General features: G+C 51.2%; 2 protein-coding genes across 2 annotated transcripts; one reads left to right on the top strand and one right to left on the bottom strand.

Annotated features, from left to right (window-relative positions):
• The first annotated feature begins 476 nt into the window (after positions 1–476).
• Positions 477–6,620, top strand: LOC137162303 (bone morphogenetic protein 2-like). The gene is made up of 5 exons (XM_067561990.1): positions 477–756; positions 997–1,139; positions 1,561–1,683; positions 3,913–4,111; positions 5,550–6,620. Exons 1-5 carry the CDS (start codon positions 477–479, stop codon positions 5,954–5,956), a joined length of 1,152 nt encoding a protein of 383 aa, XP_067418091.1. The 3' UTR covers positions 5,957–6,620.
• Positions 6,621–12,045: 5,425 nt separating this feature from the next.
• On the bottom strand, positions 12,046–18,518 carry LOC137162297 (potassium voltage-gated channel subfamily V member 2-like). Its single transcript, XM_067561976.1, has 2 exons — positions 17,268–18,518; positions 12,046–13,461 (listed from the first exon to the last, which is right to left on the bottom strand). The coding sequence occupies exons 1-2, from the start codon at positions 18,516–18,518 to the stop codon at positions 13,189–13,191; spliced, it is 1,524 nt and encodes a 507-aa protein (XP_067418077.1). The 3' UTR covers positions 12,046–13,188.
• Between the last annotated feature and the right edge of the window lie 699 nt (positions 18,519–19,217).

The following is a 19,217-nucleotide window of genomic DNA, read 5'->3' as shown; positions in this document are numbered from 1 at the left end:
AGGGCAGAGGCCCTTCCACCCTTTCCTCGACTCTTTGTTCAGAGCTGGTCAATTTCTGAGCACAAAGGGTCCTCCTGTTTGCCCTATTAATGCCATCATTAGAAGGCAGTTAGTCTCCTATGGAGAGCAAACTCCGCTCAGCCAGTGCCTCCCTACAATGGACATGGATGTTTACTAGAGAGCGGTGCAGGTGCCCCTTCCTGCCTGCTCCCTTCCCTCGAGACCCCCTCATTTGGCTCTCAAAGAAGAAGAGTACACAAGTGGGCTTCCTGCTCCATACATCTTGTGTACTGGGCTAATTGCTGAAAGGCATTCAGTAGCCCAGTTTCGCACCTTGTTAGCGCAGCAATTAGCTCTCTTTACCCTTCCTGATGGCTCATTTGCATATTGGACTTAATTCCATTTCTCCCCAGTGTTATAAATGTGGTGCTGGGGAGAAGTGGGGAGTTAGGCAGGGGGACTGGAAGAGAACAGCTATGCTGAGAATCCTGCTGCTGCTGCTCCTTGCCAGACTGCAAAACTGCAGTCCCAGACCCCCCAATGGCCTTCCAGAGGATTCAGAAGACACGAGAACGGAGGCGCTGAAGAGGCTTTTGGAAGTATTTGGCATGGAAGACCCTCCGCGTTCTCCCCACCATATCAAGCAGCCTCCCCAGTACATGGTGGACCTATACAACACGGTAGCAGGGGCTGATGGCATCACCAAAGACCCTGACATCCTGGAGGGAAACACCGTCCGCAGTTTCTTGGATAAAAGTAAGAACTCTGGGCAGCCTCAGTTGCTCTGCTGGTCAGGTCTGCTAGAGTTTGGGTGTAGTTTTCCAAGGCCCTTGGTGCTTCTTTGGCCCTAGAAGTTGAGGGGAGGCCCTGAGTAAGCAGGATCCCATCTCACGTGCAGCATCAGAGTAGCGTGTTTAGAATGTGCCAGGTGATGTTCCTTTCTCGTTTGACTGAAACTGGGGTCACCAAGCTTTCTAATCTGATCCTTTGGTGCAGTTCACAGCGATCAGATGCATTTCCTGTTCGTCCTATCGAGTGTGGCTAAGAATGAGAGGATCCTGACAGCAGAACTGCATCTCTTCAGACTGCGGAGTAAGGTGGCCGAGGGACCTTTCTACAAGAGGCATCACTTCTGCCAGGTAAGGAGAGATGAGAAATGCCCGTGTCTCTGCTTTGAAAGTGCCTGGGCCATACTCTGCTCTCCAGGACACTACTTTAAATCTGGAGTGATTCCTGTACATTGACTGAGAATAGGGTTTGGCCCCTGATTTCTGTGCTGACCTCACCAAAGTTGGATCCTTACTGACTTAAGCTAAATCAAAATAAACCACTTAAATCAGTGTCAGTGTCCACACAATAAGTTGCACCAATTTAACTAAATCACTTTCTAAAAAATTGGTGCAATTTTTATGTGTAGACTGGGCCTTAGACCCCAGAGGTTTGGAACTAGGCTAATTTGCCTTTCCCCCCATCTCTTCTCCTTTCAAATATATAAGTTCAATGAGATTTTTCTCTTCCAGTGGCGCCTGGTGCTAACTGCCTTGTACTCCCTACCCCCAGGTGAGTGTCTATCAAGTCCTGGACAAAAACAAACTGGATTCCAGTGAAGGGAAGAAGCTTCTGGCAGCCAGACTGATCGCTTTGCAGGGCTCTGGCTGGGAGGTGTTTGGCATCACACAAGCTGTAAGTGTCTTCAGTCTAAGTTCAGATGTGTACAAAACCTCCCCGTCCCTCCTGTCAGCAAACTGCAGTGTCCCCCGCACTTTTAAACCTCGGCCTCCAGCTGCTTCAGCCTAGAGGGGCAGCTGCTGAGGAGGGGGAGGGAATGTTTGTCAAAGGCTTTTCTGTGCAAACATTTGAAAAAGTGATCTGGGATCCCCGTCCGTTGGCTGAGTCTGTTGGCCCAGATCCTCCACTGCAGTTGAGCTAGGGGGACCTTTTTAAATCACAGCCCGGCAGCCTGTGTTCTTGAATTGGTAGAAGTGACCTGCAGGGATTTCCACCACGGTTGTGCTAGCCAGGCCAGCCGGGTTTACAACTAATTTACGGAACTGCTTCTGCACAGGATTGATACGGCTGCTCTAGCACAATGAAAGCATCAGCGCAGATTTGGCCTTGAGTAACACAGTTGTGAGTACAGACACCAGATGTCAGCAAGGCCTTGGCTGAAAGCGTCACAGCCTGAGAAAGGGACAGAGAAGTCAGAGAATATACAGTGTGTATATTTTTAATATGAACCCTGGTGAAAAATGTCCTAACTGTCACAAAACAGTTGTACAGATCCACGTTTATTATGAAAGAAGAAGATATTTTCCAGAAATATTAACTAGTAATGTAGGCACGAATTGGGAGAGAAAAGACATCAAGGAAATGTGGCAGTCTTATATTGGTCGTCCTCTGTAAGGATCTGACAGGCAATGTGTCTCTTTGCTTACAGAGCAGAGTTGAGCCACAGCTGATGGGCAGGGGCTAAAGATGGGCTGCAAGGACTGCAGTTAGGGCTGACATCTCTTTATTTCACATGGCTATCATCACTATGGTCACATTTTATATTAATGTTCCATTTGAAATAAAGAGTCAATGTATCATGTATGATGTATGTGTAAATCTGTTGCAGATGCAAATTGCATGTGATGTGGATGCTTTCAAGCACAGCAGTAGGTGTTAGTTTGCTATAAGCAACCATTTGGCTTGCTGGACTCTCTAACCAGATTAACCATTTATTAAAACATGTATTAAGCATGTAGAAAGCCTAAGTTATGTAAACTCTTTAGAAGTGGAACCTTAATGTAAACAGTTACCTGTTATTTGTTTGTGTTACAATAGCTGCTAAAGGCCACAGTTGGGATCAGGGCCCCATTGTGCTAGGGGCTACACAAACACACAAGAAGAGACAGTTCCTGCCCCACAGAGCTTTTCACAGGCCATATTTCCAAAGCAGATGCTCAGTCCAGAGCATTACACTGTGATAAGCACAATGAGAGGCCCGTGACTGCTCAGTGAAAACCAAGTGGGAGGGACGGGGAGGAGACCACTATCCGGCATGCCAGAGGGGGTCAGGCAGACCCCTGCTTTGCTGAGTGGCTAACATGCTTACGTACTGTGGTGAGAGGCACAGCGGACTAACTTTCCATGGTCGATTGCTTGGGTCCCGGGCCTGCCACTGCCAGGTGCAGCTCACCCCTGTGTCCAGGCAGAGGCCCACTGAAAGCCAGGGTTTCCTGCATGTGGCCAGTGGCAGGGCCAAGGCCTTAGTCTGTGAGTTCTTTGCGGCAAGGACATGTGTGTGTGTGTGTGTGTGCAGCACCTTGCACAATGGGGCCCTGAGCCCTGACTAGAGCTGCTGGGGCCACCACACGTGTGGCTCTTTCTTACAGAGGGATGGGATGATCCCAGCTCTGGGCCCATGGAGAGCGGCCCAGAAATAGCCCAGGGTGAGCCATGCCGCAGGACCGGTGTTCTGTGGGGTGCTTCTATGGGGAGCTCCAGCTGGAGATCAGACCAAAGTGGAGTTGTTCTCAGGGAAGCTCAGTTCATCTCCTCTCCTGACTGCAGGCCTCAGCACAGGCGAGGGCGGGGATACATGTGCTGCCTGCACCCCCTTGCTGCATGCAGGATTCAACCTCAGGACAGGGATCATGGGGTTGATAAGCCTCCCTCCCACGGCTGTTCTCTGTTAGCCATCACCAGACAGGGCTGGCGATGGCATTTGTTGGTTGCCCCTTCCACTGGAGAGGCTGGTGGAGATTGGATTGGTCTGATACAATTTGAGGACTGCCATGTCCTCAGCAGTTTGGAAGAAGCCTGGGTAACCCCAGTATCACCTGCCCCTACCTCACATCCCTTCCTGGGTGCTGGGTCTTGTCCCTTGACAAGTGCTGGTGCCGTGCTGACCATTGTTTGGTTTTGCAGGTCCGTGACTGGACGGACGAGGACAGCAGTAACCAAGGCCTGCTGGTGACTGTCCGTGGCTTGGGGGGTGCCCTGGTGGACCCCAGCATGGTGCGATTTGCGTCAGGAAGAGATCACCACGAAAGCAAGAAGCCTATGCTGGTTCTGTTCACTGATGACGGGAGACGAGGAGCTGTTCTGCCCGTCAGCAGCCTCCCAGGTCAGGCGAACCCGCCCACGCGCCGCGGGGAAGGGCACTGAGATGTTGTGCTGATGAGGGAATGAAGTGCAGCTCTTCTCTGCAAAGGTGCTGCACCATTCAGAGTCAGGGCTGCTTGGGCTCAGATCCGCAAAGGTATTCAAGCATCTAACTTTCATCCAGTGGAGCTAGGTGCCTAAATACCCTTGAGCTCTGGGCCCTGCTGACTTGACTAAGGGTCACTGCTTTGCACGCCTCTAACCTGTGCTGCAGGAGAGGGCGCTGCACCCTACCTGGCCTCATGCTTCACCAGCTAAGTTCCAGCTGTGCTAGTTTTTGCTCATCACCGGGGCAGATGCATGAGCTAGAGAGAACCCAGTGCGGCTCTGATCCAGGCCGAGATCATTTGATGTGTAATCTGAGGAGATTCAACGTGGAGTCAGAGGCAGACTCCCTACCCTCATCCCCCGAGCCATTTGGATAAAGTCACTTCTCAGAGCAGAACTGGATTGTAATTCTCTGTCCTGTGCAGCTTCCCCTTCTGTGAAGTGGGCATGACAATTACTCCCAGCCTGCCACTGAAAAGCACCGTGAGAGCCGCAGGCGAAAGTGGTTCGGTATCTACAAAGTATAATTATTAAAGTCCCTTGTTTGTATGCTGTCCTGTGATAGAGGAACAGGAGCGGGGGGAGAATCACAGTTAAATTAGTGGCTGCAAATTTAGAACAAATGAAAAGAAATTCTTATTCCTCCAGCTTGTGGCAGTGATCAAACAGTGCAGTTTCCTGCTGTAGGATAACAACACTTGTAATTATGCAGAGATGGGCTAATTAAGTGGCTCAGGGTATCAGCTGGTCTCCAAACAGCCCCTCCTCCTCACACAGCACTGTGGAATTAGCTGGGTGTATTACAGGGGTGGCTGCCTGTAGATATTGCCCACAGTTAGAGCCAGGATACTGGACTGGGTGGACCAGTGCTCTGACCTGGTAAAGCAAATCCTGTGCTCCCAGCGTCCCAGAGCTCTGTGGCAAACAGTGAAGCATGAAGGGTTTGCGGTTCCTTTCCACAGTGAAGGGAAGGTGCAGCAGAACAAACTCATTAGAGAACTCGGCCTGAACATGGGTGCAGACTCCTAGCTATGTATCTGCCTTTCTCTCATGCTATGTCAGCTCCATTCTGGAAGCAAACCCTTTGGACCCGAGTCTCTTCTCTACAAGTCTATTCCACTGTCACTCCATGGACGTCAGGGGTGTCACTCCTGATTTAAACCCCTGAGAGTGAGAGAAGAATCAGGCTCAAAAAGTTCAATGATTCAGAGTTGGCGAGGTTGGTAGTGGGAGGGCAAAGCCTGCATTGAAGCTTCAGGAAGGGGGTACACACTCGCTATCTTGCTTTCAGTCTCACTTCAGGTTTGTCTGATCAATAAGGACATTATTCTGACCTTATTACTCTCCCCTAGATTTAAGCCCTCAGACGCCAGACCTCCCGCCTGAACCAGCGACAGCAGAAGTGAACGGAGCACGGAACGCCCGCTCAGTGGATCAGTTCCTGCCATGCCAGAGACACCTCCTCTCCGTAGACTTTGAGGAAATCGGGTGGTCAGGATGGATCATCTCCCCGAGAAGCTACAATGCATATCACTGTAAAGGGTCCTGCCCCTTCCCCCTGGGTGAGAACATGAGACCTACAAATCACGCCACAGTGCAGTCCATCATCAATGCCCTCAAACTGAGCCAGGGCGTCAGCACCCCCTGCTGCGTCCCAGACAAGCTCTTCTCCATCAATCTCCTCTACTTCGATGATGATGAGAATGTTGTCCTCAAACAATACGATGACATGGTGGCTGGGAGTTGTGGCTGCCACTGAAGCCTGAGCCCTGTCGGAAGAGCAAGATGGGCCAGGGCAACAAGGAACCTCCTTCAACTGCAAACACATCTGCTTCCAGGAACAAACCCCCCAAGAGCCACTCACCAGCGTAATCCGGTGCTATGCTGCCCCACTCAGGTCGGCAGTGCGTTTTCACCACACTTCCAAGAATCTCCATCCTGCAAGAAATCCACATCTCCAGCTGCCACCCCTTGGCTCAGTGGGGCAATTACACCAAAACTGCACCATGACAGCAAGTACCTAACTTGCTTAGAACACCTGGGAAATGCTTTGAGTAAAGAAAAGCAACCTGTGCCTGAGATTCCTTGGCGTGCCCTGGGTCTTCCTTGGCGTGGCCTTTGTCACACGGTTAAAGCCTACGAACTATTGCAGAAGCCGTGGACAGGTGCATTTAAAATACAACGGAGTGAATTAAAGTTCCCATGCCCGCTCCCGGTTCCAGTAAAGCGGAAAGCCCAGTCCCACACGGCACTGTGGAGAGAGCCCTCGGGAAGCATTGTCCAGGGAAAGGTCTCATTGCAAGGCTGTACGATATGTATATAGCAGAAGTACTAATATATGATGGACCCCTCCTGTACAGTGTGCCTGTAAATGTCTGTACATTGCTGCAAGCTGTAAAATGAATTCAGAGCAACTATTAAACATAGGACAGAAGTTCTTGGAGTGGGGTTTCCTTTCGAAAGCGGCTGTTCATGGCACTCTAGGGATGGGATGCTGAGCCATTCTTCTCCATGCCACGTGGTCCAGGCCAGCTGCCCCGATGCTGTGGGGTGCTCTGTATGGAATGAGTTGGTGGGCTGAGCCCACCCCTCACCCCCGCCCACCTGCTGTTACTCCTCCTCCCAGCTGAAATGTTGTACTCCCTCAGGGTGCCCAGGAATGAGCAAGTTTCTGCTCCCAGCCAGTAAGGAGCAGCTTTCTCTACCTGCTTCCCCCTCCCCCCTGCTGGCTTCTCGCCTGCCTTGGTCTCTGAGTGCCGCACAAGATATTAATGTGACGAGCAAGTGGCCATAATTTGTACCTCCCAAAATCCCCAAGCTCTGGGCTTCCCAAAGGAGCGAGCGGCCCCAGAAGAGGGGAAGGTGTGGCTGCCTTCCTCAGCGCCCGAGACAGCTGCAGCTGCTAAGGGTTGTTGGGTGTGGGATCAGGCTACTGATCCGACGTTGGCGCTTGCAGCCGGAGGGGGATTGAGGCTAATCTGAGCTGCAGGTTAAATCCTTGGGGTCAGTCTCTGACTCCGGTTTCCTGAGAGAGTTTCACAGTCAAAGGATCTTGGCATCTTTGTTTCCTTAAGCTGCATGCTGAGCTTGCAGAGGTGACTTTTCAGCCTGACCCCAGGCAGCGGGGTACAGTGGAGGGACCTATGAAAAGGAGGGGAGGCAAATACTGCTGTTATGGCTGAGCCCCCCCACTGAGGAAAGCCCAGTGGTTTATAACGTGCCCTACCCACACTATGTGTCAGGAGCTGCACAATCCCATGCAGCTGGGGCCCAATCACACCCAGAGGTTAATGGGAGTGATGACAATGGTTCCCATGGCAACAGGACTAGGCCCCAAACTAGGGCTTTTAAAATACACTAAGAGATGTTCTCTGTGGACGTTTTTCAAGGGCAGAGTTTTCTTGCTGACAAACAGTCTTTATTCAAAATTGAATACATTTTCCAAGTACTTAAACCCTTCACGGAGCTTTCCATTCAATGTTTTTAGCAAAAAGGCTCTGGACATGGTTATGGAATCGTGGCCTTTACCAGCAACCCACCCTTTTTGATTAAATGGGAATTTTCTATCATGGTTTCCACACACAAAAAATTCAACATAAAAAAATGGGTGGAAAAAAAAAATGGCAAAAAACAACCCCTGCGAAAGGGAAACAGCCCCAAGCGTCCCTGTGAAAGCTGGGTGTGGATTATAATCCTGATTTTACCTCCCACTGGGCCCCATTCAGTTCTGCCTCCTCCCGGACAGCTCTGCTGAGCTGCTCTTGTTCTAAGCAAAGGGAGGCAGCAGCTACCCAGAGACAACATGAGCAGGGGCCAGGGCTGGCTGCTGAATGCCTTCCACAGGGATCGGGGGAGAAGCCACAGGCTGGGCATGGATATCTCCTGGGAATTAAGAGCTTGGCCAGTCCTCAGGCTGGATGGCGGCTGGGGTGGATGCTCAGTGGGAGGAAGAAATTGGGCTGGGTGCAGTCCCTAATTAACCTATCTCTGGGCTGTAGGTGACCAGGGGGTCACAGCACCGCTCAGGTTTGGCCCAGCCCCCCCTCCATCATGACAGGGGAGCAGCCGGGCCAAATTTGAGTGAGTGGCATTGCAGCCTGGCATGCAGGGTCATGGTGTCACTCAGATTTGGGCCCCCCACAAATCCGGGCCCTAGGCACAAACCTACTTTGCATATGCATTAATCCGGCCCTGTCTGGTGCAGATACCTGTGGGAGGGCGTGCTGGGTGCTCTAGCTTGATAAATCACTAGGTGGGACTCACTGGGCTCCTTCACCTCCTTCTGGCTCTTAATGTTGTGAAAAAAGTCCGTCGGTCGCACTCTGGGCCCAGCATGTGTATGAGCCTGACACTTGGTCTCCTGGCACGGTGGGTCAGCAAAGCTAAGCCAGTTCCAATCCTCTTTCAAACACCCGTTCAAAAATAGCAGCTGCTTAACTAGGGACACAGACTCCCCCCTCACCTTCTAATCCCTGAATGCCTACCGAGAATCAGGTCTGATGACAAAACAACACAGGGTAAATCTGCACTGACCAGGAGTGTAAACTGGGTGCTGGGCCATGTCCATTTAATCAGCTGCCTGCTCTGCCCACGCAGGGACACCGGGCGCTAACCCAGCGTCGGGGCAGTTTCAGGAATGATTATAACCCTCATGCAAAATACACTCCAAGAGCAGGACCATGAAAAATACTTGGGCGTTTAAATTCATGGCCACAACCAGTGAAGATGATTTACATCAATATTCCACCCCCCTCTCCAGCTCAGACCTTCCATTAATGTCGGCCCTGATGTGTATCAAGTCCCCATGCACATTCTAGGGCAGAGTGCAGGTAGCTTGTGGATTGTGTGCAGCCATTCGTCACACGGCCGGGTTGCCATTCATTGATAGTATGAGCTGTGTGAGGATGATGCAATATTTATGTAAATTTCCTTCACTGACTATTTCCTTGCTTGCTGTATATGTGGTAGGTGGGTTACATTGCTTGGGATTCCCCTACACTGTAAGCCAGTGGTTCTCAACCAGGGGTAAATGTACTCCTGAGGTCGTCCAAGGGATACATCAGCTGAGCTAGATATTTGCCTAGTTTTACAACAGGCTATATAAAACGCACTAGCGAAGCCATTACAAACTAAAATCTCATACAATGACATGTTTATACTGTTCCATAGACTATCTGCTGAAATGTAAGTACAAGCTTTATAGTCCAATCGATTTCCTTTATAATTCTATGGTAAAAATGAGACAGTCAGCAATTGTTCAGTGACAGCGTGCTGTGACGCGTCTTTTTATGTCTGATTTTTGTAAGCAAGTCGTTTTAACGTGAGGTGAAACTTGGGGTCTGCAAGACTAATCAGCCTCCAAAAAAAGGGATACAGTCGTCTGGAAAGCGGGGGAGAAGCACTGCTGTAAGCTACCCAATGTATTGCACCACACCCATCTGTGGGGGGGTGGTGGTTGCGGGGGAACTGATGTATTTATTGCAGCTGCTTGGGCTGTGGCAAACCACACCACTAAGAGACACTAGGTGAGGCATGGCTTGGAGGCAGGCATGGGAAGTGCTTCAAGCACTAACCTTGGTGGGTCCCCATAATGACTCGGACACGTGGCTAAATGAAGAGGTTTTTTTACTAGGGTTGACGGAGAGGGGAACATAAGAAAGGCCACACTGGGTCAGACTAATGGTCCTACTAGCCCAGTGTCCTGTCTTCCAACAGTGGCCAATGCCAGGTGCTTCAGAGGGAATGAACAGAACAGGTAACCATCAAGTGATCCATTCTGTCGGCCATTCTCAGCCTCTGGCAAACAGCAATTCCTGTTATCCTGGCTAAATAGTTACTGATGGACCTACCCTCCATGAACTTATCTAGTTCTTTTTTTGAACCCCATTATAGTCTTGGCCTTCACAACATCCTCTGGCAATGAGTTCCACAGGTTGACTGTGTGTTGTGTGAAGAAATACTTCCTTTTGCTCGCTTTAAACCTGCTGCCTATTAATTTCATTTGGTGATCCCTAGTTTTTGTGTTATGAGAAGGAATAAATAACACTTCCTTATTTACTTTCTCCACACGAGTCATATTTTTATAGACCTCTATCACATTCCTCCTTAGTCATCTCATTTCCAAGCTGAAAAGTCCCAGTTTTATTAATCTCTCTTCATACGGAAGCTGTTCCATACCCCTGATCATTTTAGTTGCTCTTGGTCCCATCATTTTACATGTATAGTTGGGATTATGTTTTCCAATGTGCATTACTTTGCATTTATCAACACTGAATTTCAGCTGCCATTTTGTTGCCCAGTCACCCAGTTTTATGGGATCCCTTTCTAACGTTTCGCAATCTGCTTTGGACTTAACTATCTTGAATAGTTTTGTGTCAGCTGCAAATTTTGCCACCTCGCTGTTACCCCTTTTCCAGATCATTATGAATATGTTGAACAGCACTGGTCCCAGTACAGACCCCCTGGGGAACACCAATATTTACCTCTCTCCATTCTGAAAACTGACTATTTATTACTACCCTTTGTTTCCTATCTTTTAACCAGTTACTAATCCAGGAAAAGACCTTTCTTCTTATCCCATGACCACTTATTTTGCTTAAGAGTCTTTAGTGAGGGATCTTGTCAAAAGCTTTCTGAAAATCTAACTACATTCACTGGATCACGCTTGTTGACCCACTCTAAGAATTCTAATAGATTGGTGAGGCATGATTTCCCTTTACAAAATCTATGTTGACTCTTCCCCCAACAAATCGTATTCATCTATGGGTCTGATAATTATGTTATTTACTGTAGTTTCAGCCAATTTGCTGATGTTAGGCTTACCAGCCTGTAGTTGTTGGAATCACTTCTGGAGCCTTTTTTAAAAATTGGTGTCACATTAGCTATCCTCCAGTCATCTGGTACAGAAGCTGATTTAAATAATAGGTTATATACCACAGTTAGTAGTTCTTCAATTTCACATTTTAGTTCCTTCAGAACTCTTGGGTGGATACCATCTGGTCCTGGTGTAGCCTATAGGACTAGCCTGCTTGCTTGCATGTATATACCTTTCCCTATAGATTTAAGTATTATTGTTTTAATATAATAGAGTTATAGATTCATATTAAAGTAGTATAGTTGTAATGCAAGGTACCTTACAGGCCACATCCTGTATGAAAGCTAAGGCAGTTAGCATACATATGTTCGAGATCTTTGGCCCAGATAAGTAATGATGAGTTAAAGGATAAGACATATGTGGTTATAGCCTTTACCCTAGATAAGCCAGGAGGCATCAAGACAAGGGGGCCTGTCTCAGGTTATGCCCCAAGTAAACTTCACAGATACACCACAAAACCCACAAAAGGGCCAGAAATAACAAAGGTGAGATAAGCGAACTTCCTGGAACCATCTGGAAAGGATGTGAATATGTCATTAATATGCACGAACCTGCCAGCCTACAGAATAAGTGCACCCTAATAATTTGGGGGTTAAGGATCCAAGTTTGGACTTAGAAGGAGGACCCATATCGTTCAGGGTATAAGACGGGGCAAACCATGTTACTTGGGGCGATTGTCAGCTACTCCTTCTTGAAACTTCTTTTCATTAGTGTGTTAAGATCTTTTGTTCTTCGTTTATACTTAGTATTATTTGTAGTGTTAGTCTAAGTCTTGTAGCTCTCAGATCTCGAGCACTGCCTAACTCTCCACCCCCTACTCAAGAGCTGAGGAACTGGACATCTCTCTCTCAACCAGGTCATCAGGGAAGAGTGTGAGTATATTAATCCAAAGCATACCGTAGAAATATATATATATCACATGTGTCTTTAGAATAAGATTGTAATCCTATCCATTATCCATTTGAGTATTCATTTTCTTTTAATCAATCATTTGTCTATCATTTTCTGTTATTTTAATAAAAGCTTATAAAATTATACAGACTCGGTTATCAGTGTGAGCATTCCTGTCGTGCACCCCGGGGGTCCCCATAAAACTCTTCTGGAGCTTCTTGGAGGAAGAGACGTGATTTCTCAGTGGCGTCCACTGGGTTCTGCCTGGGGCACTAGAGAGAGAAAAACCTTTGATGTCCCATCAGCCCCTCGGTCCAGGGCAGAGCAGCCCCTGGCAGCATATCCTACTGGGCTTTGCCTCATCTAGTCGTGTCAGCAGCAATGGGGCTTCCACGCTTCCCTGCGGGGTGACCAGATCTCACCCGACACATCTGACTGCCAGGGAACATTCCTCCATTCTGCTTCCCTCCCCAGTGTCACACTAATTGCCCTGCTTCCTCTCAGAAAGGCTGCATGGCCTGGAGAGCATTCTCGTGCCCTTCCCAACTCCCTTAGTCCAGCTGGACAGTGTCAGCTCTGCCCCATTCCACCCCCCCACCCAGGTCCCTTGGTCCTTTTTGTTGTTCTTCTCTGAGCTCCTGCCCCACTGCCAGTATCTCTCTGGTACTGTGCTGGCCAGGACTTTCTAGGTCGCAGCAGAGGGTCGGTCGCCTCCCTGCTTCCTCCCCACAAGCAGGCCTGGACATTTTTGCAGCCGTATCTTGTTGCAAACTCCCGCCGGACTTGCTGCTCTAGCTCATTCGTCCCTACATCCCAGGATCTCCCTGACAGTGACTGTGCATGTTCTGCGGAGGTGAAGTGGCAGGTCAAGGAAGCAGGCAAACAATGCCAGGATGCCTACGTGGCCAGGGGAATAGCTGGATGGATGGCCTAACTGTTGGGTGGAGTAGCCACATCAGGCGGCCCAGCTGAGTGTGGATGTGTCTAGGTCAGAGGTGGGGTAGCCAGGCAGGGAGATCCGGTGACTGAGTTGATGGGTGTGTAGTCAGGTAGTCAGGTTGGGAGTTCTGTTAACCTGGTGGATGGGTGGCCAGGTTGGTGGCTATGGTATCCCGGGTGGGTGGGCTGGAATGGATGGTGGCCACGTTGGATGGCCCTGTTGGCAGGGGAGGTGTCTAGGTAGGGTAACCCAGGTGGGAGGTCAGGGGGCCCATTGGCTGGCCCAGTCAGTGGTGGGCGTGAGCGTCACCGCTGCAGCATTCAGTCAGCTTCTTCAGGGCTCTCTCCTTAAAGCGAATCTTCTTGGTGAGCTTGAGCGAGAGGCTGGTCTCGTTCTCGTGGGCTTTCAGCTTGGCGTAGTAATCGGAGAACTTGTTGTAGAGGATGGAGATGGGCATCCCGTTGAGGATGATGCCGAAGGAGATGCACCCGAACGCCACCATCCGGCCCAGCACCGTGTCAGGCACAGTGTCTCCGTAGCCCACTGTGGAAAGGCTGACCTGTAAGGGGGTTGAGAGAGGGAAATGATCAACTCCCCCAAGCTCACGTCTCAACAAGCTCGTCCGGGCCTGCTCAGCCACTGAGCCAGGCCCCTGCCCCTGAGAAACACGCCCTCTCCCCTCTTCCCCCCCCCACACAAGCAGGGCACCCCCTCCACGTGTCTCCCCTGGGCCCCAGCCTATGACCAGCTACAGTGTCTGTCCCCGCCTGGTGCCACAGACAGCCAGTACCTGCCAACAGCATGCTCAGTCCGCGTGAGCAGCTCCAGTGGTCCAGGCATCAGTCCACGTGTCACCTGCTCAGCCCTCAAAGCTGCTCCCCAATCCATGAGCTCCCCTTCTCTGACCCACATTCAGGGGAAGGGCTTCACTGCAGAGCTAGGTGGGGCCTTACCTGGAGATTGTCCCTAAACGCCCCCCTCCGCACATAAAACCGTCTCTCCCATGTTAGTGGTGCTCTCAACCCAGGCTAGGTAGCCGGGCTGGGACACCTGCCCACAGTGCCATGAGGACAAAGGCTACATCTCTCACGTGCTGATAGTGATAGAATCAGGGACCTCAGGGGCACCTAGTCCAGCTCCCTGAGCTGAGGCAGCATTGAGTAAAGCTAGACCACCCCTGACAGGTGTTGGCCCACCCTCTTCTTAAAAACCTCCATTGCCAGGGATTCCACATCCACCCCGGGTAACCTGGTCATGTGCTGAACTACTCAGAGTTAGCCAGTTTCTCCTGATTTCCAACCCAAATCTCCCTTTGCCCATTGTATTAACTGAATGGTTTATGTATTAAGATGGGTCGGGATTGGATGTAGCCACTCTAGGGGGGAGATATAACACATGTGAGACCTAAGAGTTCAACGCACAATACTGAAGATGTGCCAGACAAGACTGGATTTAGCTGTGTCCTACAGAGAGGGAGATTATTTGCTGTTACCTGTTCCCAGAGACTGGAGTTTTCTGAATCTGAGACAGTTCTGAAACTGGCACCCTGGGGAAACTCAGCTGTGGGTTTTGAAGCACTGACTCCCACCAGGGCCTGAGTTTGGAGATGTGCTTCAGAGAAAGGAATTTATGGGGGTCCTCAAGGCTACTGGTGAGGCCACGAAATTACTATAGCAACCAACCAAGATGGCATTAGAATGACAGGAAATGAACCAATGACAGGAAAGAAAGATAAATAGACTCACGGGCTTGGTTCGGATGGGGTGACATTGCCGCCACCTAGACATTTCTAGACATTGACATATCAGGGGCTCAGCTGCTGAAGCTTGGTTTGACCGGCTAGAGTGGACTTCCTGCTTCTGCCATCCATTCCCCTGGCAGCCAGCAATGGACCATCCTACCGCTGGGCCTCCTCTGTCCTAACCAAAACAGAGGTCCTGACTGGACCAGGCCAGTCAAGGCTAGAGAGTCAGATGCCACCATCACCTGTGTCAGGTGAGCTCCTGGGCTGTGGACCTGAGTTTCCTGATCACACCCATTCACTGGTGGGGAATTTTCCCACTCCCACATCTTTCCAGCTGTCTAATCTGGCCAAGGCCCCCACATGGTGGGGGGAAAGGTACAGTTTACAGTGGCCAGAGGCTGCGCCACCCCCAGCCGCGCCCTCCCCTTCCAACAAACACACAGTTGTGCAATTCCTTACACCTCCCACCCTTGATAATGTGGCCCGGACCCGAACTGCATCAAGGTCCTGTGCGACAGGCCCAGGCCAAACCTTCTGGACTGAAGCCCTATGCATGGCACTAGATGTTCCTTGGGCTGGGTGTAGCCACAGACAGGAGGCTCCAGGCAGGGACCCCATATGGGGTGGGGGAAAGGGTACAGTTTACCGGGGCCCAGAGGCCCTGGGTGGCCCGGCCCAGGCTGCACCCCCCATTACCATGAGGAAAAAATTTTCATGGCTCATGAGATTGTATGTATGGGTTTGTGTGTGGGAGGGGGCCTGTGTTACAAGTTTGTACTGGGCCCGAAAAAATTATGCTTGGGCCCTGAATTTGGCTTAGCTGGCCAGGAGAGCAGCACCTTTATAGCATGACTGTGAGCCCACGGGAAGGCCGGATCCACACATCCCTTTAGCCCAAACCTGGTTTGCCAGCTCTGAGGGAGCTAATCGGCGCATGCTCCCTCTGTAATTCTCCCCGCAGCTGAGCTGCAAGTAGCGGAGCTGAGATGTTGTCTCTGTTCTTTGTGTGTTCTTGTCTTCGAAAGAGACAAGCGTGGACTTTAGCAACAGAGAATCGTCTCTGACCAGCCTTACATCCCCACGGAAACTTCTGACACCAGCTAAAGAAAGCATGAAGCTGTGGGCTCTCCCGGAGAAAAGACCCATACTACTGGGGGGAAGGGAATGAGACAGATTACGGAGACGAAGGCCCTGCTTAACCCTTGAGTTGCCAAGGCTTTAGCTGATTCCCTTCCTTCTCTGCATGTTAATACAAAGTCAGCAGGCTTTTAATGGTGCTCGTTAGTGTGGGAGCTGCTGGCCATAACTTGGTGTGTCCCCCATGCCACACCAAGCAGCACACAAGGCTCCAGAAACACTCTATTGGGCCTGAGACAACCTCTATCAATACAGGAGTCCTTCCCGATGCCCCAGTCTGGGCCCCTCCTCCCCTACCCATGATCCAGCCAGAATGGTGCATCTCGACTCATCCCCCAGGAACCTCAGTCTGTGTCCCCCTCCCCCAGCACCAACCCCAGGCCAATCTGTTTCCCCTCCGAGACGCGTACATTTGGGTCCTGATCTGTGCATCTTCCCCTTGTGCTCCTTGAGCCCCGGGCTGAGCCATGAGTCTCCCTTTGCCTGCATGACCCCAGACAAATCCATGTGCCTCTCTCAGTCCCCAGGACCTAGGGCACGGATATGTGCATCCCCCTCATACCCAGCCCCAACCTGACTTGTGTCCCTCTCCTCATGAGCCCTGGTCCAAACCCCCTGCTCGGCTCCCTTCAAAGTTGATCTCCATGTCCTCCGTTCCCTGCCACCAGCTCTGACATTGGTCTGGGTGTTCCCTCCCTCCTGCCGGCCCCAGCTACAGCTCTCCTCTCCAGCCTGATCCCAGGCATCCATGTGTGTGTCCCTCTTGCCCCATCTCTCCCAGCGTGCGCCACACTGGAACTCCCTGCCCCTCTGCCCTAGGGAATGGGAGTCATGAGTCGCCGTCACAGCTGCTCACTGTCCCCGGATCCTGAGGGCTCAGCGCCCTGCACCAGTAACAACACCCGCTGCACGGATGGCCCCGCTCTGCCCCAGGGCCTGGGGCAGGAGTGTCCTGCACTCCCTGGAGCAAGGCTCTCTGTCCCTGGCTCACATGGGCCTGGCTGGAGGTTCAACCCTGCCAAGGGTTGAGTCTCAGCTGCAGCTCCTCACTGTCCTTGTGCTGGCTGAACTGCTGTGCCACAGAGCCAAGCCGGCCTCTCTGTCCCCACCTCAGCACCCCCTACTCTATGGCTAGCGCCCTATGCAGTCAGGACAAGCCCCCAAGCCCAGCATCTCATTCCCTGGTGCCGGGCCTGGTTCGGGACCCATTCGACTTTTAAGGGGTTCACTGCCCTGCACTGCCATACTCCAGGCACTGACTCCAGATTCCTAAGGGGACGGGGCTGACCCTGGATTCAGGCCTGAGCCCAGCGTTACTGCTTCCGTTGGGGGAGACTCAGGCGTGGTTCTGACTCCTGGCCAGAAGAGGTGGTCAAGGCGCTGCCTATCATCCTCTGGCATTGAACTCAGCCCCAGCAGAGACACCGTTGCCCCTGGGTACCCCACTCACACATTTCCCTTTCTGAGGGGTGTCTGCATCTTACCGCTGCCCACCACCAGGCATCAGGGATGCTGGTGAAGTTGGTGCCTGGGACGTCATGTTCCACAGAATGCATCAAAGCTGAGAAGGTGAAAACACCCAGGGCGATGAAGAGGAGGAGGCAGCACACCTGCTGGTAGCACTGGCGCATGGTGAAGCCGAAGGCCCGCAGGCCGGTGGAGTGGCGTGCCAACTTGAGGATGCGAAAAATCCGCATGAGTTTGATGAGTTTGAGAACTTTCCCCAGCTTGCTCACGCTCTCCATTTTGTGCAGCTCCTCATGGTAAAGTGCATCTCCTTCAGCCAGGTGCTCAAAGAGAATCTGGATGTAGAAGGGCAGGATGGTCACCAGGTCTATGGCACTGAACGCTGCCCGCAGGAACTTCTGGAAGGTGGCCGTGGATAGGAGCCGCATGAGGTACTCGGAGGTGAAGAAGATGGCACAGATGGTCTCCAGCTGCTCCATGCACGCCTTCGCCGACTTGTGCTGCATCTCCTCCACGGTGCTGAGCGTCATGCCCACGATGGAGATCAGCACAAAGAAGCTGGACATGACGGCGATGATCTTGGCAGGGATGGAGGAGAAGGGTTTTTCGATGAGGTTCCAGATGGCTTTCCGGAACTCCCCCAGAAACTTGCCCTCAAAGTGCTCTTCCTGCTCCAGGGGCTCCAGCTCCGCCTCCAGCTCCCGCTGTATTTTCAGGTACTCTTTGAGCTCGTCTTGCTTCTCCTCAAAGAGGATCCGGCAGCACTGCTGGGAGTATTTCAGGTGGATACCCCAGTACTCAATTTCCTCCACAAAGTTGGTGGGGCACAGCTCGTCCATGATCCACAGAACCCCGCTGCGGTAGAAGTGGAAGATGTAATGGAAGATCAAAGGGTCTCGGTCAAAGAAGTACTCGTTCCTCCGCACCGAATAGTCATCACAAAGTTTCAGCTTCTTCATGGGGTCCGTGGAGATGGCCAGCTTCCCGATTCTGGTGATGGGGTAACGGGCGGCCATTTTGTAAGCGATCTGGAAAGATTTCCCCCCAACGTTGATGTTGAGGAAGCATCTGCTCCGTCGGGGAGGAGCCTTGCTTTGCTCCTGGTTCCTCTCGGTCACATTGTTCAGGGAGCTCCACTGCTTCACCAGACTGTCTTGTGCAAAAGGGAAGAAGACCTCCTCTTCTTCTGGGGTCCGCCAGCACCTTTGGTGATCCCCGATTTTCAGATTGGCAGAGAGGCTTGCGCGCCTCTTCCTCCCTTGCCTCATGGTACCTGGCATTTCACACCAGAGAGCCCGAAAATGATGGCCTGAGGGTTGACAGCTTTGATTTCATGGGGAGGTTTCCATCAGGCATGTGCTGAGAAAAGCTTGCAAAGAGACTATCAAGAGCACCCCTCCCTCAGCCTCCGCGGGCACAGGCTGCATGGGCGCTCCATGCGCCGGATCCCCTGCTGGGCTCACAAAGCTGATTGCTTATCAGACTGAGCAACTGGGTTTATTCTCTGGAGGCTGGGGACAGCTCAGCTCTAGCTCCTTAAGACAATAATGAGATTGACGTTTTAACCCTTTATATAAGGAACTGTTTCCAGACACGCGTTTCTTTCATTCTTTTTCTCGCTACCTCCATTCCAGCTGGTTGTGTCTACCACCACTAGTCCACATTTAGATAGGGGCACAACCATTTATCATGTCTGTTTCTGAACCTACTGGAAGGCCACATGGCCTTACTTCATGGTCATTTAACTGCTGCTGGTGACTCAAGTGCCAAGGAGTCAACAGGAACAGAACTGGGAACTTCCATCAGCTTTAACCTCCTCGGGCACCCGCAGCTGAGATCCTGCTCTGAGATTTATTCATTCATTAAGCACCTGTGCATTAAAACAATCACCACCTCGCCATCCTGCCATCACTTTTCTGTGTCACTGAAACAAGAGACACAGTCACACACAGAATAGGGATGGAAAA

Source organism: Emydura macquarii, unplaced genomic scaffold (genome assembly GCF_026122565.2).
Source record: "Emydura macquarii macquarii isolate MOO-44397 ecotype Brisbane River unplaced genomic scaffold, CSIRO-AGI_Emac_v2 contig_306, whole genome shotgun sequence".
In the NCBI taxonomy this organism is placed as follows: Eukaryota; Metazoa; Chordata; order Testudines; family Chelidae; genus Emydura; species Emydura macquarii.
The sequence above is the reverse complement of the archived record's forward strand: the minus strand, read 5'-3'. Positions and strand labels throughout refer to the sequence as shown.

Coding starts and splice junctions, on each gene's coding strand:
- LOC137162303 (XM_067561990.1), top strand. CDS start 477: ATGCTGAGAATCCTGCTGCTGCTGCTCCTTGCCAGACTGCAAAACTGC. Junction 1,140..1,560: donor AGAGGCATCACTTCTGCCAG/GTAAGGAGAGAT, acceptor CCCTACCCCCAG/GTGAGTGTCTATCAAGTCCT. Junction 1,684..3,912: donor TGTTTGGCATCACACAAGCT/GTAAGTGTCTTC, acceptor TTGGTTTTGCAG/GTCCGTGACTGGACGGACGA.
- LOC137162297 (XM_067561976.1), bottom strand. CDS start 18,518: ATGAGGCAAGGGAGGAAGAGGCGCGCAAGCCTCTCTGCCAATCTGAAA. Junction 13,462..17,267: donor ATGCCTGGTGGTGGGCAGCG/GTAAGATGCAGA, acceptor ACCCCCTTACAG/GTCAGCCTTTCCACAGTGGG.